We start from the raw sequence: 26,014 nt of genomic DNA, 5'->3' as shown, positions 1-26,014 counted from the left end.
ACTTGAAATGGAACAAACTCTAATGGAAGCCTCATTTGATGAGCTCTGATATACGTCTCATAAAGAGCAACCCACATTAGTTACAAAAGGAAATTAATATAGTATTGGGAAATGAAGTCAGAGAGGTAATGACAAAGTGCTGCTCCACCTGATGCCACTTAATGTTTATTGCAAGAGTGATGCATTGTGCTAGCACAGCCGGAAGTGCCTCGAATTTGGATTTCAACAGGTGCAAAGCATCGCTTCACCGATGCTGATGAGTATTAACGCTCAAAATCCAATCCTGCCATTTCCTGTATCCGTCAGCAAAAACCCCAGTCTGATGTCACCTGTGATGCCTCACAAAGCTTTAAAGTGGCTTACATCAATAGACCCGAAGGACCATAATTTGTGAAACACTACATGACAGCGTAATTGACAATGTGAGGGCATCAATAGGTCGCTAAAATCAAGCTACTGTCTGCAGAGTCATAAATGTGAACCGGCGGCCATACATCATGTAAGTAAAGAGTAGACTAATGATGGAATGCAATATTACAGGGCCATGATTTTAGACCATTCTTTCATTGTTTCTACTTGGATTATTCATAGCAGTGGTCCATGTGATCCGTGTGATTGTCACTTTCCATACTACAGCCTTGTCGGTTCTCTGTTGCCGTCCTGACATTACCCTCCTCTCCCTGCTTGTTTTTAGCCAACGTACTAGTTAAGAGAGCTGGGTAAAGCTGCTGGAACTTCTGTTGCCATTGCAGGATGTAACTACCAAGATCAATGTCATATTTTTGAAGATGAGCCCACCTCCTTGGGGAAAGAACTGAGAATAGATGTTCTTGAATGTATCCTCATCCACCAGTCCACTGGGACACTCCTGGAGACGGGAGGGAGATAGGAATGAATGGGTGGCAGATAACCAGAGCACTGGACCGCAGGCCATGAGAATGTAGCAGTGAACCCCTATGAGCCCCAACTTGAAGTCTCCCCGCTTCCAAACTGTGCAATGACCTGCCACTCAACATTAGATGCGCTACTTGTCCTCCGATGTTCCACTGCCATTCAAAAACTCATCTGGTTTCTCGTCATTTTTGACCACCTTGAACACTTTCTTTGCCTCCTTTCCCATGGTGGGTAACTTGCTTGGACATGTGACTAACCCCTGATCGTTTCACCTTTGCTAGTTAACCTTCTTCGTTCCTGAGCTTCACGGCTCCTCTCCTCTCCTCTCCATCTGTGATGGCCCGGAGGGCATCAGGTACAGATCCTGCCTGCACTGAACAGGCATCGGTTGCTGGACACGTACGTCTCAGCTACGGTGACTCGGGCATGTTGTCACACACTAGAGAGCCCAGGAGGGTACTTGGACCCCGAGAGGTTTATTTATGCCCAATTTCTTGGCCTGGCAGTTTTTGTTATTCTTTTCCTCAGTTGCCAGAGAGCTTCCTTCGGTGTAATTGGTTGGCTGATTGGGCGTTCATTGCAGTGATGGGTGCAGGATGACTACAGGATGACTGCTTCATCTTACACTGTTACCTTGCAACCCAGTGTGCACCGTTTTGCTTTGCTTAACCCACCCCCGTAAGCTGTCATGGACAAATAATAGTAAAGAAGTCCAGCCTCACGTTCTTGAAGCCCCTGTAGAGGGACTGCAGCTCCTTCTTGGTGAACTTGGTCTGGGCCTGCAGCTGCTCAAGGCCTTCGGGCTGATGGCGTACGGTGGAGAGCTCCAGGTCACTGTCGCTGCTGTCTGTGTGTCAGAGAGAGTCGGGGATTGGGGGAGAGAGGGAGGGAGGGCGAGGGTGAGTGAGCAGGTGTGAGGATACGAGGGAGCAGGGAGAGCCAGAATCAGAGGGGGAGAGCAGGAGGAAGGAGACGGAGACAGAGCGGAGAAACAGCCGCAGAGATCGAAAACTTAAAACGAGAGAGAAGGGGGGAACCAGAGCGAGGAGGCGGAGGAGCAGAGGCGCCTGGGGTGGAGGAGGGGTGGGGCGCTAGAGTCGGGGACAGGAAGGACTAGAGGACTCGCAGCAAGCTGGGTCGCAGGCCTGAGCATACTCACCATCTGCAGGACACACAGACACAGAGACGGGGAGGGACGGTGACGGGGGAGAGAGGGACAGAAGGAGCGAGAAGAGAAAGAAGATACGAGTTAAACAGAACACCTCAGCTCCGTCACAGGACTACAGGTACAATACGGAGAGAGATGGACAGGCAGTGAGATGTCAACACATATATATAAATGGTTCCAAGTGCCGGGGGCCGACGTCCTCCGGTCCGGACGGTTAACAGCTAACCGCTGACTGGAGAAAAGGGGCTGCGCCGCTAAGCCGAGCGGCACAGATCCCAGCCGCACACGCTGTGCTGTACGTAGGAGCTTTAGTCACCATGCGCAGGAAACGCGTTAACGTGTGCTTCAGCTCCGTCCTCCACGGGACACTCCCTGGGAGCACAGTGTTTCCACCACGAGCAACAGGAGCGCTACCCGACGTGTCGAACAAGTTACGGAAGCGCTTCTGGTTCAGACCGGAAGGCTGCCGTACCCGGCAGCACACGGCGCTCCTGCTCACCCCCTCATCCTCCCCCTCTGCCCCCAAGCCCGAGCAGTCCCCCATCCCTGCTCCCTCACCTGTCTCCGTGATGTCAATGAGCCCCAGCAGGTGCATCAGTTTGAGGAACATGAAGACCAGGCACACAATTCCCACCGTCTGCAAGCCCTCCGTTTCCCACCTCACACTCATTGTTGCCCGAGCCCCCTTCGTCCCCTCCTTAACTCACACGGACACCTTCCTGCCCCTGTCGGCTTCCTCCGGTCTCCCGTCACTCAAACGGGACGGGGCGGGATGGGACGGGACGCTCGCGGCGTGCTCCGAGCTCCGCACTCAAACACCTTTCCCGCTCCCGTTTACGTCGGTATTCTCCTTGGAACACTTAAAGACTGGTTCCCTTCAGAAGCGCCTTCCCGCATCCACGGTTATTCGACCCACAAAACCACAAACGCAGCAGTGCGTCAGAAAACAATCCTCCCCCTATCTGTGACGGAACATACTCACAATCGGTGACGTGCAAAACAGAAAAATAGGAAGCGCGTTCTGCAGAACGAGTACATCGAACTAAAGACTGGATAGTCAGACGCTTAAACACTTCTAAACTAGTGAAACACTTGTCTGTTTCCACAGGGAAAACATTTAAAACCGCTCCAGAAAATAAATTCGATTGTCCGCTTCGTGGAAGGTTTGTCCAGTGCTCATAAAGTTCCCAAAATCTGTGCCTTGACGTCCTCTCTCAGTCCAGTCTTCTGTCGGTGTCCTAGAACGTCAGTCCCTCGTGATGTCATTCATTCTTATGGCGCTTCTCATTTACCCCCCTCTCTCTGTTTCTCTGCTCAAACTTTTCCTTTCTCCTCTCACTCTCCATCTCCTTTTACATGTTCATCAATTAACCTTTTCCTCCTTCCTACTTTTCACAGTAAGCTGAGGGAATTCGGCTGGACTCCTTCCGCATGTTCCCTTGAGGAAAAAATGAAGCAGCAAAAGGTGGGAAAGCCATGACCGTAAGTTTAAATGTACACTGCAAAGGCTCAGAATAAAAGTCCCGCTGTAAAAAATACACGCAAAAACAGTTTACTGATGATGGTGGTGATGATGATGATGATGATGATGATGATAATAACGGGGAGCGCGGTGGTGTAGCGGGTTTGGCCGGGGCCTGCTCTGTGGCGGGTCTGGGGTTCGAGTCCCGCTTGGGGTACCTTGCAGTGGACTGGCGTCCCGTCCTGGGTGTGTCCCCTCTCCTTTTTGCATTGCACCCTGTGTTAGGCTGTGGCTCTCCGAGACCCCGCTCGGGACAAGCGGTTGTAAACGTGTGTGTGTGTGTGTATATGTGTGTGAGATAATAATTATAATAACAACAACAATAATAATATGAGTAACCCTTAATACAATTGACATGTCAGCATGAACAATCTTAGTAAAGGAATTTCATAAAGGCGGCAATTCCAAGGGAAGCGTAATGGAACGAAAGGGGTTACAAATCCAGCTGTGGACAGCTGTGAGCGGTACAGCAGAGTAGAACGGAACAGCGCGGAAGACCTGAAGCTTCCTGAAAGATCCACAAGCGTTTCATTGATCTAACGTGAATCGGTGTCCTCATTCCCATCTCCCCAGCCTTGTGCGCCACTTTCCTCTTAATTGTTCCCATCACACCGCGGGCTTCATTAACACTTGGCTCTGGGGAGCTGTGACACTTGGCAGATACCCCTCCACTCTCACTTAACCGTCTTTGTCCCCTCTCTTAATAGCTGTTCCGATACTCCGCAGCATAACGAAGCAAATAAAATACGAAGGATCGACGACGAGCACCTGGGTCGTCTCAATGAGGTCCTGCGCAAAAGGCCATGACCCAGCTTCCTGTGGCTCCTATTGACGTCTCTCCCGATAGTCCAGCCAGCTGCCCGTACAGCAGAACATCTGAGTTCAACGCAATTCCGAGATGTTGCGCCGCCGCCGGCGTTGAGTACACCGACAGCCTGCTGCTAGGCTGACAGCAGAGGAGACCTTCCTACCGTGAGTCACCGGCGAGCTCGGGTGAGAGAGGAAACCAATGATGAGATGGGGACGCTATAAATAGCAAAGAAAAATGGGGAATAATGGCTCTTTCATGTCTGGGCAAAGTAAACATGGGGCAAGGCTTTATTGACCTTCTTCTCCACGGTCACTGTTATTAAGCTAAAAGTAGCCTTGTGACACAACACACTTTATTCGGCCTGCCAAACATCCCAAAATCCCACGTGGACGCTCCCAAAATAAAAAAGGCTATGTTTGAAATTGTTTGATCTTTGTTAAAAAATGTGAACAGTCCATCATACCGATGAGAAGGTGTCAAGCATCGAGCTTAATCTTTGAACTCAAGCACTGATCTCAAGCAAACTGTCACAGTAAATATGCAAAACACAATTACAAGAGATGCGGCAGGTCTGTCTGCGGATCAACATTTTACTATGGGTTTTGAGGTTTGAATTTTCAGCAGACTTGGATGATAAATTATCATTTCACATTCCTTTAAAGAATTGGTTATGTGAACTGGGAAATCAGTACGTGTCCTGCAGCACAAACACTGGCGGGGAATAAATGTAGCTCATGTGTGACGTTAACAGATAGTTCTATCAAACACATAAAGGCAGTCACACACCTATAAAACACACCTGAGCCAATATGTTCATGCTCTCTTACTGAGCCCTTTTATCAATTAATTTCTCAACCTACACCTTTACCCAAAATGACCCTTTTTATATATCACAGTATTCTTCCTGTATTAATTCAGCGTAAGTACTTTGACCAAGGGTACTTCCGACAACCGAAATGACAACCTTCAAGTTACAAAACCATGTCCTTAGCCGCTGTGGCCCAGATTATTAGTGAGCTTCGTTAAAACAAAGCTAAACTTCGTTTTACAATCAATTAAAAGAGAGACAAACAAAAAAGCAGTCCGAATGACGAGCAAATGAATGAAGATCCATCTGAACGCCATGTGGTCTGAGAGATGTCAGGCGAAGGAGATACGTGTGGTTCTAGATCACGGATGTCAGCGGCACGTTATTGATGATGGAGCGGAGAAAGTTACAAGAGATCTTTTCAGGCATTCCTACACCATTCAGAAAGTAATATTTATATAATACATACATATATACATATATATAAACCAACAATAAAATGCCAAAAATAACTAAAATGTAGTAATTCCATAGTAAATGTGACTGGCATTAACTGGGACAAACAGAGCCCTCTGCCGGTCTTAGGGAGCTGCTTCCATTTCATAATAGGGAATCTGCTTTAAAACAGTTTTCTTTTTATTCTATGTGAAGGTGATCAGTTTCCTGTGAAATAAACTAAATGGGATATTTTTCTCAGAATTTATTTACGTGTCTCTTTCTAGGAGGGGGAACCCTGGACGTTCATAAGGTCATTAAGGAGGTCTGTGGCCTGTGAAAGGTTACAAACCTGGATGTACGCAGGGGCTATACTGTACATTTACATTTAGCAGACACTTTTCTCCAAAGTAACGTACATCTCGTAGAAAATACAATTTGTTCATCACATTAGGAGAAAGAGAGACATAGTTGCAGACGTGTGATTCTTAAGTACAGTTAGTTTGTTTCTTCCACTATATGAACCTGTCACGTCCACGCCCACAACTCAACACCTGACTCTGCTCCAGCACCTGATTAACCGCTCACCCTTTAAAAGACCCTCCTCAGCTCCCATACCTTTGCGGAATCTCGTCAGGGACAACCGCCCTTCCTTGTGACTCCTCGCTCATACGCATCTCCAGTTCTCAATTCACGTTCTCCGGGTTTGACCCCTAGCTTTGTTTCTCGACCACGTCCACGGATCTTCGTTTCCACTCCGATCGCCGTTCGGCTGACTCTTCGCTTCGTCTCCTGACCTCGCCCACGGATTCCCGCTCTGACCCCGACCGCCGATCGACCGACTCTCCGCCTGTCCCCGATACCGAGAACTTGCGTGATCCTCTGACTCCAGACGAACGACTCCGCACTTGGGTCTTTCCGTCCCGGTTCTCTCGGCCTGACGTGACAGAACCGATGTTCATCACACGAGTAGCCGCATAAAACTTTATCCAAGTATCCACGATTTCTGATCACTTTCATAATATAATATATTTTTTAAATAAACATTTGCATTACAGGAGTAGCTGTGTGAAGGTGTATCCAAATAATCAACAGTTCCTAGTGAGATTCCTACTTTTCAATTTTTTTTTTTCTTAAACATTTACATTACGCAAGTAAATTGCACTATTTGTGTAGAGCGACGTAGGAACTGTTTCAATATATAATAAGAACCGGTGAAAAACTCTTTAGCGTGCTTGTCTGCAAAAGCACAGATGGACTGAGGGCGACAGAGACATTGAGAGAAAACCTGAGCGAAGAAGAAGAAGAAGCACCAGCACTGATGAGCACCATGAGCTGCACTTACCACAGTTGAGGAACACTCTCTTTTGGCCACATTACCCAAAAGTCAGCATTTTGTTCCGCTCAAAAATGGATGCTGAGACCCATTCTGATGCGGGCCCCTGGCCAGGGTGTGGGCGGCGATCCCCTGGACCCTAATTAGCAGAGACTCGAGGAACACGGTTGCCACGAGAAGAGGGATGGGGCTGTTGGGGGTATTACCACCTGGGGACAGAGGCCTGGACCATGTCCTTCAAGACTCCTTACCAAAGGCCTGCAGCTTCCATATTTAGCCAGCAGTAAAAGAAAGCGAGCTCAATACTGCATTTATAATTAATGGAAAGTAATGCTAGACTGAGGGTGTGGGTCCTCGCTCCCACAAAGCAGAAATGGCGGGAGAAACACACACTGGGAGGAGAGATAGAGAGAAAGAGAGTGAGAGAGATTAGGAAGGTAATGGAAGGGGAAATGTGAAAGGAGAGAGAGAAGGCAGCCTGATGCCGAAGGTGGTGAGATAGAAGGTGTAAATGATGGGATATAAGGATATAAAAGGATGACTGCTATGACCCTACACACTTGCATCAGTCTCTTTCAGTGTCAGAGTCATCTCTCTGGCCATCCTCCGCTACAGTGGAATGTTTCGTAAGGAAGGTTTACATGTTTAGCGTACTGTTCACACCTAAAGCAAGTTTACCTTCCTACGGTCACTATATCTGTCGATTTTTCCAACAGTAACACCTCTGCCCTGCCTCTGATTACAAAGCTAATAGGAAAAAATGTAGAACGAGTATAAAAAAATGTGTCAAAGTGTGTAAGTGTTCAAACTTTTTGGCTCTGAACAGCGATCGCACAAGGGATGCAGCTTTTTCTGATGCAGGGCTCACTTCTCGCCATCATAACTCGCTCACTCACCCACTTTCGGTGACCGCTTGTCCTGTCAGGGTCACGGTGGTCCAGAGCCTATTCTGGAATCGCTGGGCACAAGGCTAGGAAGAGCACACACTGGACGGGACACCAGTCCACAGACAAACACACACGCTCAAAATGTGTAATTTTGTTTACCTGAACTGCGTGTCTTTGGATGTGGGAGGAAACCAGAGCACACAGAGGCCACTCTGCCAGACACACAAACTGTACGCAGACTGAGGTTCGAATCTACACCCGAACACCCCAGACGCTAAAGGCAGCAGTACTACCGTCTGCATCACCATAACACCGATGAACAAAGTGAGCAGTGAAAGGGAACTCGGTCAGAAATGCATCAAGTCAAATTCATCAGCTGTGTGAAAGTTTCTCATGTAGAGACGTGTATAAAATCTGTACAACTGCTCTACGCGACGTTTTAATGCAATCGCGTCACTTTACAAACTTCACGGCAGAAAGTCGGTGTCGCGCCTTACAGCCACGCACGGGGAAACGTTTGTTTACGAGATTTATTTTTAAATCAGCTGACGCTTAAGACCAAATGATCTTTCCTGGGATAATTTACTCTCATTTAGTTGTCGTAGCAGAACAGGAAAGGCTTAAAAAAACTCAAAAATGCCTAAAATTCCTTCGAAGAACGTGTGAGAAGCGTCAGGTAAGAGTGCCCGGGATCGATGTATTCTATTAATGTGTCTGCATTTCTACCTCAGCGAGCTACTGACTCGGGGCCCCCCGTAGTACAAACGGTCCGAAGCGCCACTGTGCTCTGGCTGCATACGGTGATTTCTCACCACGTCTGAGGTTTCGCTCACAAAGAGCTCAGTAAGTTCAAGTGTCGCAGCTGAGCGACGTCATCGAGACTTTCATGTCTGATTTTTTTTTTTTGCAATCAGTTAAAAGTTTGATTTTCCCTGAAGGGGCTCATGTCGAAGGAGACTGTTCATTCACCTGTACGCGGACAAACCGTTAAACGCTTCTCACTGATACCGCTCTCACTTTTGCACTACGTGCTCATTCAGTGCAAACTCCCGTCAGGTAAAAAGAGAGAAAAAGTACAAATTTGCAACGACTGCAACGACTTTGACTCACGCTACCGCCGCGAATCGATGAACCACTTGGCCACAACAGCGCGCATGACTTTAGTCTCTGTACTTTTCAGTGATATAAAGAAAATCTGGCGGCAAAAGAACACAGACTTTACTACCCTGAAATGTTTTTTCGTTTTTATATCACTTGCATTCCAGCATCTGCATGATTATTAAAAAAAAAAAAAAAAAAAAGTCTTAAAGGGGAGTTTCAATGCACAGAGTCATATGCAAGCTCTGGCATTTTAAGCACACTGATAGGTGGCAACCAATAATTCACACGGAGAGTGCATCCCTGGGCGCTGCTGGGGTCTCTGTTGCTACTGTACGTACCCCGCTCTCGCGGTCATGCAGACGTGCCGGATCAACCCGTGAAGGCAGCAGCCTTACCTTCCAGAGACATGGGCTCCAGGATGCCAAACTGCTTGAGCACGGCCACAAAGAGGATGATGACCACACCCATGGCGAACAGCTCCATGCCCTGGATCCCCATGGTCGTCTGGGCCAGCAGTGGGAGGAAAGGGGTTGCTAGCAGGGAGGCCTAGGTAAGTCTATCGGAAGTGGCCAGAGCCAAGGAAACATTGTGGTCCAACGTGAGGTGGAGTCGAGTGGAGCGGGCAGATGGGATGGACACGGTCACGCAGGACAGCCCGAGTCCAAGAGAGGCTGGTGCGGAAACTGACATCGAGTCCCATCCTACAGCTACCCCCAGGAGGTCAGTTTGGGTTTTATGGAGGGGGAGACAAATGCCAGCTTTGGAACCCCTTGCCCCTGCACCGACAGACAGAGAGAACTTGCACCTTCACATCGGAGCTAGCGAGTGAGAGCAGAAACCGCAAGGGACGCGTCAGGATCTCATAGCAACATATACGCAGCAAGTCCTCCACGTTTCCGATAAAAGTGCTTCTTTAACAGCTCACACTCATGTTATGTCCATATATAGAGGATACATGCCTTAAGATGCAGAAAAGCACTACGTCAGGGTCCGCAGAGAGAAAGCGAGCTCACGAACCAACTGAAGGAGAAGCACAGCCATCATGTTAATTAACTCACCACCATATCTGCTCACAGAAAGAACAGGGAAATAAGGCTACCTGCTGTGGACCACTCACTGCCCCCAGAATCTGAAAGATTTCTTCTGTCATCACCCTCACTAGGAAAAGAGAATTTCCCTTAAAGTTAGTCAAACTTCACAGCGAACAAGAGCTTGCGATGAACGAACAAGCGCGCTCTGGTCAAAGCATTTCCCGAGTTTGCAAGTGGCAGTACGGCCTTGACTTGAGTTGGACCCTTGTTTAAGAAGAGTTAGTCCCTCAGTCTCCTGAGACTCCACCCAAAATTTCTCCGCTTCTGGTGGTCTGGCTGCTGTCACATTCACGTCACCAGTCTCTCCACTCGCAGTGATGAAACCCATTAAAGTTTTGAGCAAACATCCAGTCTCCCGCACGAGTCCAAGCTGCGCGACTGGAAAGCTCGTCCCGTGGCGCCGACCGCCCGTGTGCAGTGATCGCAGCTCCTCTCGTGATGCCCAGCGGCCCCTCGCACGCAGCCTGTCGAATCCCGAGTCAGAAGGTGACTGGCACTCGCGTTCTTCTCCTAGCGAGAGCTCCCTGTCGTCCCTCTCTCCTTCCACCCCTCCCTCACTGTCCGGTGAGAGGCGTGAGCCACTCTCTCCCTCGTTCCCCTGTCCATCCACCTCTTCTATCCCGCTCTTAAGGTCCATCCCACCCCAAGCTGTTTCTCTCTCTCTCTCCAACTCCGTGCTTTCTCCTCCTGATCTCATGCCCTCTTTCTCCCCTGCTGCAATCTCTGTCTGCTCCTCATATGTGTCTCCTCATCCTCCAGGTCTACGTCTCTGCTTCTTCCTCTTTACTCTCCAGGCCGATGTGCCTTGCGTGGCAGGGGAAGAGTCTATCTACCAAGCTGCTGGAGGGAGCTAGAGACAAATAAAGAGGATCAGGTTCCAGGGACACCCCCACCCCGCGCCCCCCCATCATTCCCATGCCTTCCCTCTGCTTCTCCCTCAGCTGCTCGGATGACAGCCTTTAAAAGCACTGCGGGGAAACCCGGAGTTGAATCCCGGTGAAGAGGCTCAGCTTTAAGCAGCACGCAGCTGGAGATGCCCAATGTACACATCCGCCACATCCGCACGCACTGGGACATATATGCAAACGTAAATGCATATCCACGTTTCCAGGCAGACACATGCACATATGCATTTTCCCTATAATGTACCGTGGTACCCTGTCTGTACTGTATAACCAGTGCGTTCATTCATTCCCCGCAGGTCTGAGAACAGACACATCCTGTGATTTGTTGTCAGTACCATGGATAGAGAGCAAAAAAGGGTCATATCTCTCATGTGGACTAGTGATGGCTGACCAACCGCTACTTTCTGCCTTTGTGAATGAACAGGGGGAGTGAGAGAAAACAGTGAATAAGAGAGTAGATTAACAGCCTAGTATTCCTTCCTACAATCTAAATAGCTCAGAATTCATACACAGACACTCGCTGAAGCCGCTTGTCCCAAGCGGGGTCGCGGCAACACAGGGCATAGGGCTGGAGGGGAGGGGACACAGGCAGGACGGGACGCCGGTCCGTCACAAGGCACCCCAAGCAGGACTCGAACCCCAGACCCACCAGAGAGAAGGACCCGGCCAGACCCGCTGGCCCACCACGCTCCTATGCTCAGAATTCAGCCTTTGGCAATTCTTTAGTTTTCCTGACAAACAGAACTCTCGCACGTGATTTTTCTACTGTTGCAATGGACAGGCATCCCATCCGAGGTGCGTCCCACCGCACAGCCCGTGCTTTAGGAAGAGGCTCCAGACCACTGATATCCTGCATAGGACAAGTGATTGATGAAAATGAAACAAGTTTAAATACTGAGATCTTACTGCAGAGCTTATTTTTATTGGATGAATCCCAGGCTTATTCCAATATACATAGAGTCCCAAACCCAGACCATGCAGATGCCTGAGATTCCCAGACAGGGTTTGCCACCTTGGGACTGTCTTTCCCAAACTATCACTTGTTAATTAACCAGTCCTACAAATACCTGCGATCAACAGAGATGGAGGGGGAAGATCTTCAGTGTCTATGAAACTCCCACACTCCATATGCTTTTGATGCCTAGTTCTTTGCAAGGCATGGAGGGAAAACACGTGTTTTTGCTCAACAGCCGAAACGGAACAGTTTTCACCAGAGGAAATGAACCTGGCAAATTCACACTATTGTGCTGTCACTTTCAAGGTGACACTTCCTGAAAATGACCTGAACAATGGCCTCTCAGAGGGGAGCCTTCAGATGCAGTGACCCAACCTTATTTAGAAACCATGCACACAAAACACGGTGCTGCCTGGGCCACTATATTTTCTTGCGCATCGTTGTCACAACAGACGTGTATTGTCAATGCAGTTCAGAGCGCCTAGGAGCCGCTTGGTCTGTCTGTCAATAGATCGGTGTGTGAGCCAGGGAAGGAAAGCAAGAGAGGGGCAAACTTAATGGGTGATGAGCTTGCACTTACTAATGCACTGAGTTTGTAATGATGGCAGGCAGGGAATGCCAGGGGTGGATGGAAGATGGGGGTGCAGGGGGGCAGAGAAATCAATAGATGTCTCTTTTTCTCTTTCTCTCTCCCTCCTCTCTCGGATAACAGTAAAAGATGTGACTGGGACAGTGCCAAGGAGACAATTTGCTGGACGGAACATGCGGGAGAAAGAAAGCCGAGCAACGGAGAGGAAAACGTGTTGGGGTAGAAAGACAGAAAGAGTGTGATTGGTTGGGGAGAAGGACAAAGTCTTGTCGCGGGAAAAGATAGCGACAAGAAGAAAAGGGGACAGCGAAAGAAGAGCACAAAGTACGTAACAGCTCCTCCAGAGGGTGCAAATGTGTCAGCAGCATTTCATTGTATCGGTATGGCTGATGTAGGCAGGGCTACAGGTGTAGTGGTGCCGGTACAGGTACAGGTGCACTGTACACGACTCCACCTGCGGAGAGGGTCTAAACACGGGCGTCTCCAATGCGTCGGACACCGGAAGAGGAGCGGAGCTTTTATCCCGGCGCTGCTCTGCTGCTCTGTTTCCATCATGAAAGCCATTAAAACGGGAGCAGCTTTTTAAAAAGATGGTTCTGCTGCTGACACGACATCCCACTCAAGAGCAGAGATCAGCTTTACCGTCTGACAACGCAGATTACGATGCCCACACGCACACACTGGGTTCCGCTCGCCCAAGCGTTGGCTCGTTTGCTTAAGCTTAGCAACACAGAACTGAACGGCTGAAAGTGATCGGGAACTAACAAAATGTTATCACACGTAAGACCTGCATTTAGATGTTAGAGCATCGATTTTTGTCATTCATATGGCAATTTAAAAGAGGCAAAATGTGTGTATTCATGACATACAGTTGAGACACATTGTTCATTGTCCACAGCAGGTCTCAGTGGGTCTGTGGGGCATTGGCTCCCTCACCATATGTCCTCTGTTGAGCAGTGGACTGTGGGCCGAGAACCCTGGTCAACGGACCCCCAGCATGACAAAGGGCTGAAGTGTAACATTCGAATCAGATGTCCATCTAAGATGGTATGGTGCTGTATTAATTATGCACCGTTACATGGAATGAGTGGTCCACATATCAGGCGAGCTGCTGTGCATTTATTTATTTATCTCACACTTCTCTCCAAAGTCACTTATAGCGTTAAGCTACTTTCAGTGATTTACCTGTTTATTCTTTATTGTATTAATTCAGGATAAGGACCTTGAGCAGGGGCAGTGCGGAAGGGGGTGGGATTTAAATCTGGGTCCTTTGACAGGGCAGTAGCACCTCCAACAACTCTGCTTTGAGCTACCGGACCTTAACGCCTAACCCCTAATTCTAAAGCCAACTCATAACCCTAACCCTAACTCTACCCACTAACCCCAACCCTAACCTTAACCCTAACCCTATCCCTTATCCCTAACCCTAACCCCAACCAATGACCTAACTCCTAACCCTAACCCCTAACCATAACTCTATTCCCTATTCCTAACCCCAACCCCTAACTCTAACACCCCATATATGCACAAGCTAATGCAATAATATCAGAGAGCTCTAAAAACCCGCCACAACTAGATCTCAGGGCAATTACACAGTTTCTCTGGCTTTTGCGTCATTGTTAAACATCTACAGAAAACCAGGCTTATACTGGGCTTCCTGCATCACTGAACCAGCAGAATCTGTGTTTCTAGGAGCTACAGTCAGCTAAATTATATGCACAAGCTTATAATTAATTCATTCAGTAATGTGAAAAAGCCATGTGCAATAAAAATGTGTAACAGTGATGTGCCAAGTGATGTCAAAGGTTGATGAAGAACACGCAACAGTTTTCAAATTGAACAGGAATGCTGTTAAATTACTAAATTCCCTAAACAATACCTTCACAAACCAGTGAGAAAGATCATTGCTAAGATGTACCAAATACCTCTTAGGATTCAACAAACATTACAAGCCTCAAGCTCACCCAGGACGAACGGCAAATTATGCTAATGCAGCTCCACCCCTGAACCAACAACCTCCCTACGTTTCCTCCTAATCCTTCCCTGTGGTCAGACTCCATCCTCTATTTCAAACAAATGAACTTACAAAGCTTTTTAGGAATCATTAAAACAGGAAAGTTGCCTGAATCAGCATAAAGCAGACAAAGCCAGGTCAGCTGCAGAGCGAGGCGGAGGCCAAGCTGCCCCCCACCCCCTCTCATGCTCACCCTAGAGAGCCCTGGCATCAACAGCTGCTCTCAAAGAGCTCTTTCAATACAGCTAATGAAGCCTTACGGTCCGTCTGCATTCAACAGCACACCACACAATGGCAGGCAAGACCACACATCACTTAAATACAGCACACACTGCATGTGCCACTTACACACTACTGACAATCCGCGTGGAGGAGCTCACTGCGCCGACACAAGCCCACTGCCATGGTAATTTCACCACTTGGAGCCAACATACTGGATTAGCTGTCCATGGGGGTCTCTATCTCAGCATGATGATTCAGGCCCTTTGGGCTGAGTTTGCAATGGAGCAGACTCAAACCAGGTTCTGAACCCATGACCTGTTACGTACCAGGGCTACATCGGTGACAATGAGCTGAGCGCCTTCTGCAAAAGAAAACATGTTTTCAATATAATTTTTGTGTATTTTATAATAATTTCTTTTTTGTCATAATTAATTAAAGTATTTGTTGTACACTTTTTGTCCCTTTTTATTCAGTTTAATCGGCTGACGTTTAGGGGGTGTACAGCGGCGCAGTGGGTTTGGATGGGTCCTGCTCTCCGGTGGGTCTGGGGCTCAGGTCCTGCTTGGGGTGCCTTGCAATAGACCGGCGTCCCATCCTGGGTGTGTCCCCTCCCCCTCCAGCCCTACGCCCTGTGCTGCCGGGTTGGGTTCCGGTTAGCCATGACCCCACTCTGGGATAAAGCAGTTTCAGACAGTGTGTGTGTGTGTGTGTGTGTGTGTGTGTGTGTGTGTGCGTGTGTGTGCGTGGCTGATATTTACGAATTGCTTTAACTTTGACCGATTGATTGACTGATTGATTTCTGATCATACCAAAGCAACCTTAAATTTTAACTTTGAATTAGACTGTAACAGACCCCCATTAAGCTTATTAAAGAATGGGTTTTTAAATAATGTGTAAGAGAGAGGTGCAAACTTACGTTTAACACTGAAAAAAACATGCAGGAGTTTTTCGAGTGGCCAAGAGCACTGAACCCTAAAGACGTTACTAGTGACTCAAAACCATACATCCAAAGATGCCTCCAGGATGTGTCAGATCCATATGACACAGAGTGAGGAGAAACTCCTTCAGCACCCAGGACAGCTCCACACTCCCACTACAGCAGCACCGGGCGCTGTCCCTACTCGCGCGCATGTGGCCGGTTCCGCCTGAACCTCCACGAAGTAAAGAGTGCAAGAAGGGTAGGAGAAGCGAGTGAGCTGCCTGAGACTGAGCATTGCTTTCCTATCCTCCTTGCACAGCCCATCGCAAGCTGGCGCCACCCACGCCAGAGCGGCAGCAACTGGAGCGGCTCCGACGACGGACTGCTGACCTGATGACGCAAACCTAAGGGAAGCCCTGGGGAACCCGGAACCCCAGACTGGGAACCCACCCATGCAAAACCAGCTGCCAGAAGTTTTCGTTTACTTTTGTTACCGTTTACTGCTGCGAAAACTCAATACCCAAGAGGTGCTGCACTTTTTCTGTCTAAGAGCTTCCAGTAGAGGCTGATGAACTGTAACAAAGCAACCCGGGGAGGGACAGGACTTGGACTCAGTTCACTCTTGTCACTGTCCTGCTCTCCTCCTTTTCCCCCTTGCAGCATCACACCTTGTCGGAGAAAGAGCTCCAAGGCCCACGTCCACCCAGAAGAAGCACAACTGAATGAGGAATGACGCTGAGCAGCCAGCACCGCAGCAGCTTCGCCGAGCACCACGTCTGCAGGGGTCATTTAAAATACACATGCGACAGCTCCCACACGCATCACAAAGGGGCACCAGGTACCGTAGGGGTCAAAGCTGCTGCCTTGCACACAAATGACCTGGGTTCGAATCCTACTTTCTGCCGTACTACCCTTGAGTAGAGACGTACCCTGATTGGATGCGGTAAAAATTAGCTGGATGAATGAATGGGTAAATAACCATAAACAGTTTAGCATTTGAAAAGTGTCACATAATAAAATATTAAAAATATTATGAGATGTATTGTGGAAAATTGGTCAGTGAGTGACCACACAGTGCACTGCTCTGTGTTCTGAGACACATGCAGTATGTGTGCCAGCAGGGCAGTCAACAGCTGAGCGATCTTACAGTGGTGTGAGCTGTTGTGTTAAAGTGTGCTGGTCGGTACTGCGGTCCATACTGTTGGTCTGTACCTGATCGATGGTAGCGTGCAGTGCTGTGCCCACAGGTGGACAGGAAGCTTCGACAGGAGAGCCGACGTCTCGTTTCCAAAGACAAAGTGGCCATCAAGCCCCCCATGGTTAGAGACAGATCCTCCAGGGTGGGAAACGCAACCCAAGAGACGACTTACATCCGCGCAAAATCTGGCATTTCAGCCAGCAAACAAAAGCATAACAGGTGGTGGATTTTACAGGAGTACAGGCGCAGACTGACGGAGAAAAAAATGCACAAAATTAAAAAAATAATCCTCCTATGCAAAATTCCAAAACAATCTTAACTAATCCTTTAAAAAAAAGTGATGTGGCTGTATTGTGATGCAATGGTGGAAAAAGGAGGGACTTCATCCTGGGCTAAATGACAGAATGAGATCAAGTGCCACCGAGTGACTGAGATTCGTGTCTCTGTGTGTGTGTGTGTGTGTGTGTGTGTGTGTGTGTGTGTGTGTGTGTGTGTGTGTGGAGGGGGGCACATTTCCCAGTCTGTTTGGAGGCTGCGTGCTGCTCCCTCTGACTCACCAAGAAGAGGAGATGGACAACAGAAGAACCAACAACATCAAAGCTGGTGACCAAAGGCCATGACCTTTCCAATAAAACATCACAGCTCTTTTCTACCTGTTAGACAGTCATTTTACCGCTTCCATTTTTTATTTCTGTCTCTTTTCATGAAGTTCATGGAGTGCTCTTGAACCTCACATCTCTGCCCAGGAGAGAACAACTCTTTTTTCCCAGCATCTCTCCCCCACTGACTAATCATGTCTCCAAACCATTCACCAATTTGAATAGCCACTTGTGGTGAAGAGGGTCGCGGTGAACCGGATCCAATCACAGAATCATCGGGCGTAAGGCTGAGGGAGGTACACGTGGCAGGGTAGCCGCACATGTAAACACCACCCTTTCGACTGCGGGAGGAAACCAGAGCACCTGGCGTAAACCCTCGCAGATGAGAGGAGAACATTTGCCATCTCCGAACCGGTTAACAGGAATATTGTACCGACGGTCTGAAAAACGTACTGCAGCGTCCACAACATTGGGGTGCATTTTTAAACACTCTGTGACATCAAAGGGTTAACTGTGCCCCACAGCAAACGACACTTTGCTAGAGTCTCCTACTCTCTGTGTACAGTAACTGATGTATCTACTCAAAAAACCACGAGAGTTGCATGTGCTCTCATTGAGAGGGAAAAACCACTTTCTATAGCGCCCACCAGTGACCGTATTTAGAACTGCGTCCACCTGTCATTCGACACACCTCTCTCTCGTATTAAACCTGGAAACCAAGTATCGAAACTGGATCCTTCGCAAGCAGTCCTATACGTGCTCTATTTTCATATAGGTCCAATAGGACACAATTATGTCGATGGTTAATATCTGTGATTGTAACGCATGCAGCTGCTCATCATTAATTGCTCTAGAATACTGGACGACTGTCTCCCTGCACTCACTGAGCCACGCACGCACGCACGCACTGCCTGAACCGCTTGTCCCATATGGGGTCATGGGGAGTCGGAGCCTAACCCAGGGCGTAAGGCCGGAGGGGGAGGGGACACACCCAGGACAGGACGCCAGTCTGTCACAAGGCACCCCAAGCAGGACTTGAACCCCAGACCCACTGGAGAGCAGGACCCGGTCCAACCCACCGCACCACCACATCCCCTATCGTTCAGCTCCTTCACAGCTATTATGTACAGTACACTTAATAAATGCTCATAAAGCGTTTATTTGTTAATGAAAGCTTTAATGCAGAAAAATGCAACGGGAACAGCTGGTAGCATAGTGATTAAAGCTACAGCATTTGGATCCAAAAGGTCGCAGGTTCGATCCCCACCTTCGGCTATCGTACTCTTGAGCAAGGTCTTTACCCTGAATTAGCTCTGGTAAAATTACCCAGTGGTTTAAATAGATAAACAATGACAGGCACCTTAATGTTGTAAGTTGCTTTGGGAAGAAGTGTCAGCTAAATGAATAAATGTAAAAACAAAATAATCAGAGGAAATGAATAAAAAGAATGGAAATGACTTGACACTGTTCTGACAGGGGCCATGATTGCCGAATTTATGAAAGGTGAAAGTAGCAAACTGGAGAGGATGGATGTTGAGAACGTAACGCAGCGCAGGACAAACGATACCTGCGAACAAGACCACATGGGGGCTCTGATCTCAGGCCGCTCAGCTGTCGTGAGGCGTGCAAAATCCAAACTAGGTCCTCGTAAACGCAAAGAAATGCCTCTCGAGCTCAAGCAGTGGTACTGCAGGAAACCCCTTGCGAACTCCAGTTTTCGCTGTCCGGATGGCTGCATCTTGGGGTACGAGTGCACTGACAACAGGTCAAGGCCCTCTCTGTACTGCTACGCATTCCTCATTTCACTCTTTGACCTTGAAGATTCATCTCCGAAGCCACAGGTGACATCCCAGCATATCTCTGTACACTTGTGTGTAATGTTCCCCTCAGTGACTGAAGAGAAAATGAAACGACGCTGCTTACTGCACGACACGAGTGCTGTCACATGCATGACCATGAGCGATACCTGGAACCTTCCGGATCCAGGGTGCTGCAGCAGGAGCAGGGATTCAAACCAAGGACCATCGGAACGCAGGGAAATTACTCTGCGTCAACTGGCAACCCGCTGCAGCCAGATTTTTAGTTATGAAGAAGATCCGACAATTACCTACGCACTACTCTTTGTTGGGGGTGTGGTGGTGCAGCGGGTTTGGTCTATGCCTGCTCTCTGGTGGGTCTGGGGTTCGAGTCCTGCTTGGGGTGCCTTGTGACAGACTGGTGTCCCGTCCTGGGTGTGTCCCCTCCCCCTCCAGCCTCATGCCCTGCGTTGCCGGGTTAGGCTTGGGTTCGCCGCGACCCCGCTTGGGACAAGCGGTTTCAGCCAACGTGTGTTTTTTGTCGTTTGGGTCTCCCACCCGAGAATTCAGGGCACTAACGATTGCCTTTCCCCTCGTACGGCCGACGAGAGAGCGACCGTCCGCAACGGCGTCAGAAAGCTCCGGAACGGTGTAGCGAGGACTGCCCACATGGGGCAGCCTATCCTTACAATACGGACAATGCGATCCAGTCCACTGCAGGGTAATCGACCCGGGAGAGGAAAAAGCACCAAGCAGGTGAAATGTGAGAGGACGGGAGAGGTATCTGTGACTATTTTAAGACATGTTCAGGAAAGAGATTCCGTATCACAGCCGTCTCCAACAGAGGCAGCGCTCGTTCGCACCTCGCGCCCGCTTACGCTTCATTTTGATTCTTCGCGACGGATTCCAGAAATATTTAATTGTCATATTTAATGTCCATTTATTTTCATTTCAAACGGAAAAAGAATCTGAAAGAGGCCCTATAATTGGGGCCAAATTCCATAACCGAGAAAACGTTCTCCTGTATTACCAGGCATCTCCGGGGGAAGGCCAGGAGGAGAAAGCCAACTTACAGTTAAGCGGTAGGACAATCAATCCAGGGCTTAGGTTAAATCTTTCCTCTTTTTACCCTTTTGGGTGAGACAACTCCCTGACTCCCAAATACACTGTCTATTCATTAAGACTTATCCAAATGCTAATTTACTATTCATGCTGGCTACGGTTTGAACAATATCTACATCTCTCCAGTATGAAGTATGTCTCCTTATTACCCCGTCTATTTTTTCTCCTTTAAAACCTTATCCCTTTTCGCCCTTTTCCAACCCGCGTCTGAGACACGGATAAATGAAATAAAGGGCCTTTTTAGAATCCGCCTGTAAGTGTGAGCAGCGCTTTCACGATGCTGGTTATTCTGAGGAAGAATTAGGTTTGGGTAATGGATCCGTGGGGTGTTCGCACCCGGTCTCCCTTCACTTTGCGTGGATTAGCCCTCGTGTTGCCAAAGCAGGGCATCATGGGAGCAGAAGAACAGAAGCCCGAGCAATATGGATCAGGCTTTCGACAATCAGGCAAGCACAAAAAAGACTGTTAAAGTTGGTCTGTCTCACAGCTGAGCCCCTTTTCAACGTTGCTCTGGTGCCCTAAGCGGGTCGTGGGAGAACGTTACAAAGTGGAGCAGAGAGACGGAGAGAAAGAGAGAGAGAGAGAGCTACTCCTGTGGCATGTGAGCAGAAGCGTTTCGCCTTGGACGCGCAATACGGCGAAACGCACGGATCAATCTCGAGTCCGTCTTTCGATCTCCACACTCCGTACGTCCCGGAATCCTCTGACAGCTCGGTTCGAGATCCAACGGTCCTCTGCAGGCAGCGCGCATCAGCAGATGTACATCGCCGTTTACAAACGAACAGCCTCCTGCCTCCTGACAGACACCCCGAAGCAAGGCGAGCGAAACCACCTCGACACCGGGCTACGTCCGCGGTGTTCTTGCACACGTGTGGAGCGTCCTGACCTACGGCTGATGCTGGAAGTGTCTGTGCCACACAGGACACATGGGTTAGGTCTGGGCACATCTGGCAGGGGCCCTCGGGAGGTCCCTGGAGGAAGAGTGCTGCTCCATAAGGTAGACACTGAATCAAGTCCCCAGGACAGATCCAAATGCAGAAGAGAAAGGAGCAACGGAGAGCGGTGGCGAGACATGGAGAGGACGGGTTGCCGGACGCCGGGGCCGAGAGACGGACAGCCGCCGGTATACGCACGAAGGGCAGGAATGCAAACTCCGACATGCTTGTTTGACACAATGAACGAGAGAGAAGAACAGTAAGGAAGGCGAATCCCCGTGCGAGACACAGTGAGACACAAAAAAAGTTCCCACCAAAGTTCACGGACATTATTGCTTTTGTGCCGCGTCTAATAAGGCCAATTAAAAAGCCACTCTCCCCGGCAGTCTATTCAGGGTCTATTTTAATTACTCGGAGCTCCGATAAAGCCAAAAGTCCCCTGAAGGGTCTGAGCCAGGAGATAAGGGAGCACGGCTTGGACCACAAACAGCTATCAGCAGAATTAAGACAAAGAAGTTATTAAAGTAAGAGATTTATACATTAAAAAAAACGGAGACTGTGAAGAAACTTTAAAAAATAAAAGACTATTAGCAGCATAAAAGTATCAAGATGAAGAAGCATGAAATCACACAATATAGAGAGAAGGAGGGTGATGGAGACTGCCGAAAGATCGCTAAAGGGGACGATGAGGGGACAGGTGGACAGGAGGCGGAAAGCCGGGTGTCATGCAGAGACGCGGTCACACTACCTTGGGTCAGGGTCCCGGTCAGAAAGCCAAAGAAGCAGCGCACCAGCTTCCCCAGCTCTTTCCGACACTCTGCCCTACAGCGGTTCATGGTGGGACTCCCACAGTCTCTCTCACACACACACACCCACACACACACACACACACACGCACGCACGTATACACGCGCTTTGGGACAGGACCACAGAGAACGAAGGGAATACGGTCAAAGTTCTGGAGAGAGGACCTGTGGCGGCTACTGAACACAGCCCTGGTCCAGTGCGGACACACTATATGGTCACAACCGTGGATCGAGAGTCTCAAGGGGGTTCAGCTCACGATGGGTTCTGCTTGGTCTGCTGAGAGAGCCAGGTAAGTGCTCGAGTCAGGACCAAACCCAGCAGCACCAGAACGATCCCACCAGCCCCAGCCCTGGAAGCGCTGGTCCACTGCTCAGTACTGGACACGGCCTGTGTCCTTAACCCGTGAGCTTCCGACCGCGGCTCTGAAACACAGAGTCCCGATCGCTGTGTGACCGCCACGGACCCCCACAGATCGCAGCACTTTCTCAGTCTCTACCCTGCATTGTTCAAGAGCTGCTTCCTCCCTCTTTTCCTCCCGCTGCTTGGCGCCCGCTCTGTCCGGGTGTGGCCGCGAGAGGTTCGAAAGTTGCTCTCGGTGGTCCAAATGTCGTCGCGAGTCCGGTCCGGGGATCGGAACCGTGCTGAAGAACAAGCGGTCGAGACCGGAGCAGAGTCCCTGCCGGGATGAGCGCAGCGCACCGCCTCTCTGCCTCTTTTTGGGAACGGCGGGTTTTGGGTTTCTGCTGTGTGAGTTGGGCCTTCTTCAGGGTGAAACCATCTTCCTGTATTGTTTCCTGGCACTCTGCACACTGGCCTGGGTGGTGCCCCCCCATGCAGCCACACACATTCGCGCTGCCAACTTGGGCTGTAAGTTCAGGATGGCCGTCACTCTCTGCGTACCGCTCCTAGAGGTGCTTCGGATCCATCAGTGAAAGTTTCCCTCCTCGTGTTCCTCCTCCTCCTCCTCCGGTCTGGTAGGCGTCTTTAACGGTTTCTCGGTGCCACTGTCTCCTCCTCGCCTCCACGACTCCTCCCTTCTTTTATCGTCCTCACCCCTCCCCTCCACCCCCCCGCCTCGCTCGCTCTCTCTCTCCTCCCCTCTCCCTCTGATTCCGATCACCTTGTTCTCCGACCCGACCGTTCCGAGATTCTCTCTCAGTCTGCTCCGCCGCCGTCCTCCACCCCACTGTTCATCAGCTTCCTGCGATGCCCCAGCGCACCCCTGCCGTCCTTCCACTCTCGAGACTCACTCGGTGGGGTAACTGGGGCACCTCAACATCCAACGTCCGCTGACCGCTCTGACCAACAGAACATACCCGAGGTGTAACATTTCTCTCCGCATAATTAAGCCAAAATATGCATCGCGTATTTCTCCAAAATTGAACAACGAGTGGAAGACTGCATCGCATTTTCCTATCAATATACAGTATGTAATGTGACAAAGCATGTCAACACAAGGTTTCTTCAGTGCCCACTGCTATAGATGAAAAAGAGCCCCAAAGAAAGCCCGTGAACAAGAGTCATGTGACCCAGTGCATCCCCCTGCATGTAGTTTGGGGGAATGGGCAGTGTGGAGCGCCGCTGCTTCTTCCGATGACACACCTTCTAGGACAGACAAGTGTGCACCCTTTGCGTTTGACCGGACACACTCACAGTCTTAAGGAATTTCTTCCAAATGAGACAACCACTAATACAGGATTAACAGTCTTAAGTCATTGTGCTCGGATACGTTGCAGTGTGTGTCCTTTCGGCCACATCCCTGCTTTAGGGCTGCAACACGGTCATACTGGTGCAGTCCCTCCATCGGAAAGAGTCACGAATCACAACGTATTTGTCCTTCAGCACATGTCCTTGTATTACACTCACATGCTACTCAGCAGATACTTAGTAGGCATGTCACACATGAGCATTAACCACTCAGCTATTTAACAGTTAGAACTCTCACACACACACACACACACACACACACACACACACATAGAGTCTGAAACCACTTGACCCGAGAGGGGTCGCAGCGAGCCAGAGCCTAACCCAGCAACACAGGGCGCAAGGCTGGAGGGGGAGGGAACACACCCAGGGCGGGACGCCAGTCCATCGCAAGGCATCCCAAGTGGGACTCGAACCCCAGTCCCACCAGAGAGAGGGACCCGGCCAAATCCACTGCGCCACCGACTGAGCTTTCCTCCTCAAAATTATATTTGCAAATCAAAAACCAAGTGCATTGAAATGCAGCACAGATGCAGGAGAGACTAGAAGAAGAGAGAGAGTAAAATAATAAATACTGAATATGCATTTGTTGTGCTTCTTCAAACTGGTGCACGCGCACAGACACGCTCTCTCACACTCACACACACACACACACACACACGCGCGCGCACACCCAAGCGTTTCAGTCGTGTCCCACTCGCAGCCACGAGATGGCACTGCAAGGCAACGTCACACAGGCTGCATAATGCAATCAGTTCTGTTCCCAGAATAGATTCCACTTGTGAGATTAAGAGTGCAAAATATGATCAAATATCATACACTGATAAGGATGTCCTACAAAGCAGAGCTATTTTCTTCCTTGTCAAAGGGACTGCAGAGCGGTGAGCCCCAGGCCAAGGAGGCAGCACAACCAACAAGGACAAGGGCGCTGCCTCGGTGGCACTGCTGCTGCCCTCTCCATAGGCAGAGGGACACGGAGCTCTTATCAAGGCAGGGGTATAAGTTCATCTTATTCTTCCTGTCATTAATAGTCAAAACAGTCGAAATGATGCCTTTACACCATTCTTGAAGAAGCACTTGAGAAGGTGTCCTTTTCGAATGCGTTAACTGCAAAAAGCACGTAGCCATTGATGTAAATTTCCCGTAACCGTGACGCTGCGGAAAGGAAAAGAGCGCCGGAACCGTGCTCTCCGAGCGCCTGTGCCCCTCCCTGACAGCGTTTCCCCAGGCCCAGGCGGGCATTTCGGAGAAGGCGCTGAAAGGAAGATGGTGGCTCCGGCGCTGGGAAGGATAGACTGTTGGAAGAAGATGCGACGCAGACGCGACGCTGCCTTTCTCCACCGCGCGCCTCCCAAGAGCGCATCTCCGCAGGGGGCGCCACACAGCCCCTGTCCCCCTCACCTGGCCCCTGCGGCGCCGCGCTGGCCAGGATCCACTTTACAAGGCAACACTTCATGAGGGCCTTGCGGGTGAAGCGGGGCCGCTGCCACTTCCCGCTGCGCTTCTGTGCCCCCGGGCCCCGTTCCATCCCGTTAGCGTCGCCCAGCAGGCTGCCGTCCACCACCTTTCCGTGTCCCTGGGGAGGACAGAAAAGACACACAGGGTCACTGTGAGACTGCAAGACTCACTGTAAGTTGGGCCGGGCAGTGCTTTAGGGCGCAGAGGAGCCGGAGGAGGCCTATGGGACACCGCACCGTACACCAGCAGGGGAAATCCGAGTCACCGACAGTCAGGTTCTCGCTACTCGTCACACGTACGTTACGGAAGAAGAGGGCTAACAGTATGGGGAAACCTTTGACTTTTCAGGTCCCAGAAATGGACAGCAACACAGCAGAGGAGTTAGTTACAGCAGATGAGGAAGAAGATCAGTACTGTGAACCGCCAGAAGAATCGAAGCAATAGTGCTCATTGGAAATGGTTACAACGTGTCCCCTGGAGCTGCGTGCATTAACTGAGCGCACGTGCCAAAACACGGCGAGCACATGAAGCATGTGTTCCAAGCATGAAAAATAATAAAAGAGTCGGTGCAAATTCTGGCACCTCCTATTATGCCAGTATATACTGTCACTGTCTTTGTCTTGCTCTTATCAATGAAGAGGTTTCCTTTTAAGTCTTATGATTTACATCATGCTGATCATTTGACTCTTTTGTCGTCATGGCACACACATTTCACACACACACATTGGCTAAAGC

At 49.6% G+C, this 26,014-nt stretch overlaps 1 protein-coding gene across 5 annotated transcripts in view; it reads right to left on the bottom strand.

Moving 5' to 3' along the window:
- Positions 1-26,014, bottom strand: part of LOC108940391 (calsenilin-like) — a 45,520-nt gene that overhangs the window by 5,696 nt on the left and 13,810 nt on the right. Inside the window, exons 2-5 of one of the 5 annotated variants that reach the window (XM_029256836.1) lie at positions 25,223-25,397; positions 22,890-22,892; positions 1,617-1,741; positions 799-868 (exon numbers count right to left, since the gene is read on the bottom strand). In XM_029256836.1, coding sequence (XP_029112669.1) covers positions 799-868; positions 1,617-1,741; positions 22,890-22,892; positions 25,223-25,397 — 373 coding nt within the window. Of the gene's footprint in view, positions 1-798; positions 869-1,616; positions 1,742-2,053; positions 2,057-2,620; positions 3,002-9,357; positions 9,912-22,889; positions 22,893-25,222; positions 25,398-26,014 lie in introns of those variants that run through there. The other 4 variants (XM_018762540.2, XM_029256837.1, XM_018762542.2 and 1 more) reach the window with 4 other exon arrangements.

This window comes from Scleropages formosus, chromosome 12 (assembly GCF_900964775.1).
Source record: "Scleropages formosus chromosome 12, fSclFor1.1, whole genome shotgun sequence".
Taxonomy (NCBI): Eukaryota; Metazoa; Chordata; class Actinopteri; order Osteoglossiformes; family Osteoglossidae; genus Scleropages; species Scleropages formosus.
This window is presented reverse-complemented; position numbering and strand designations above follow the sequence as displayed.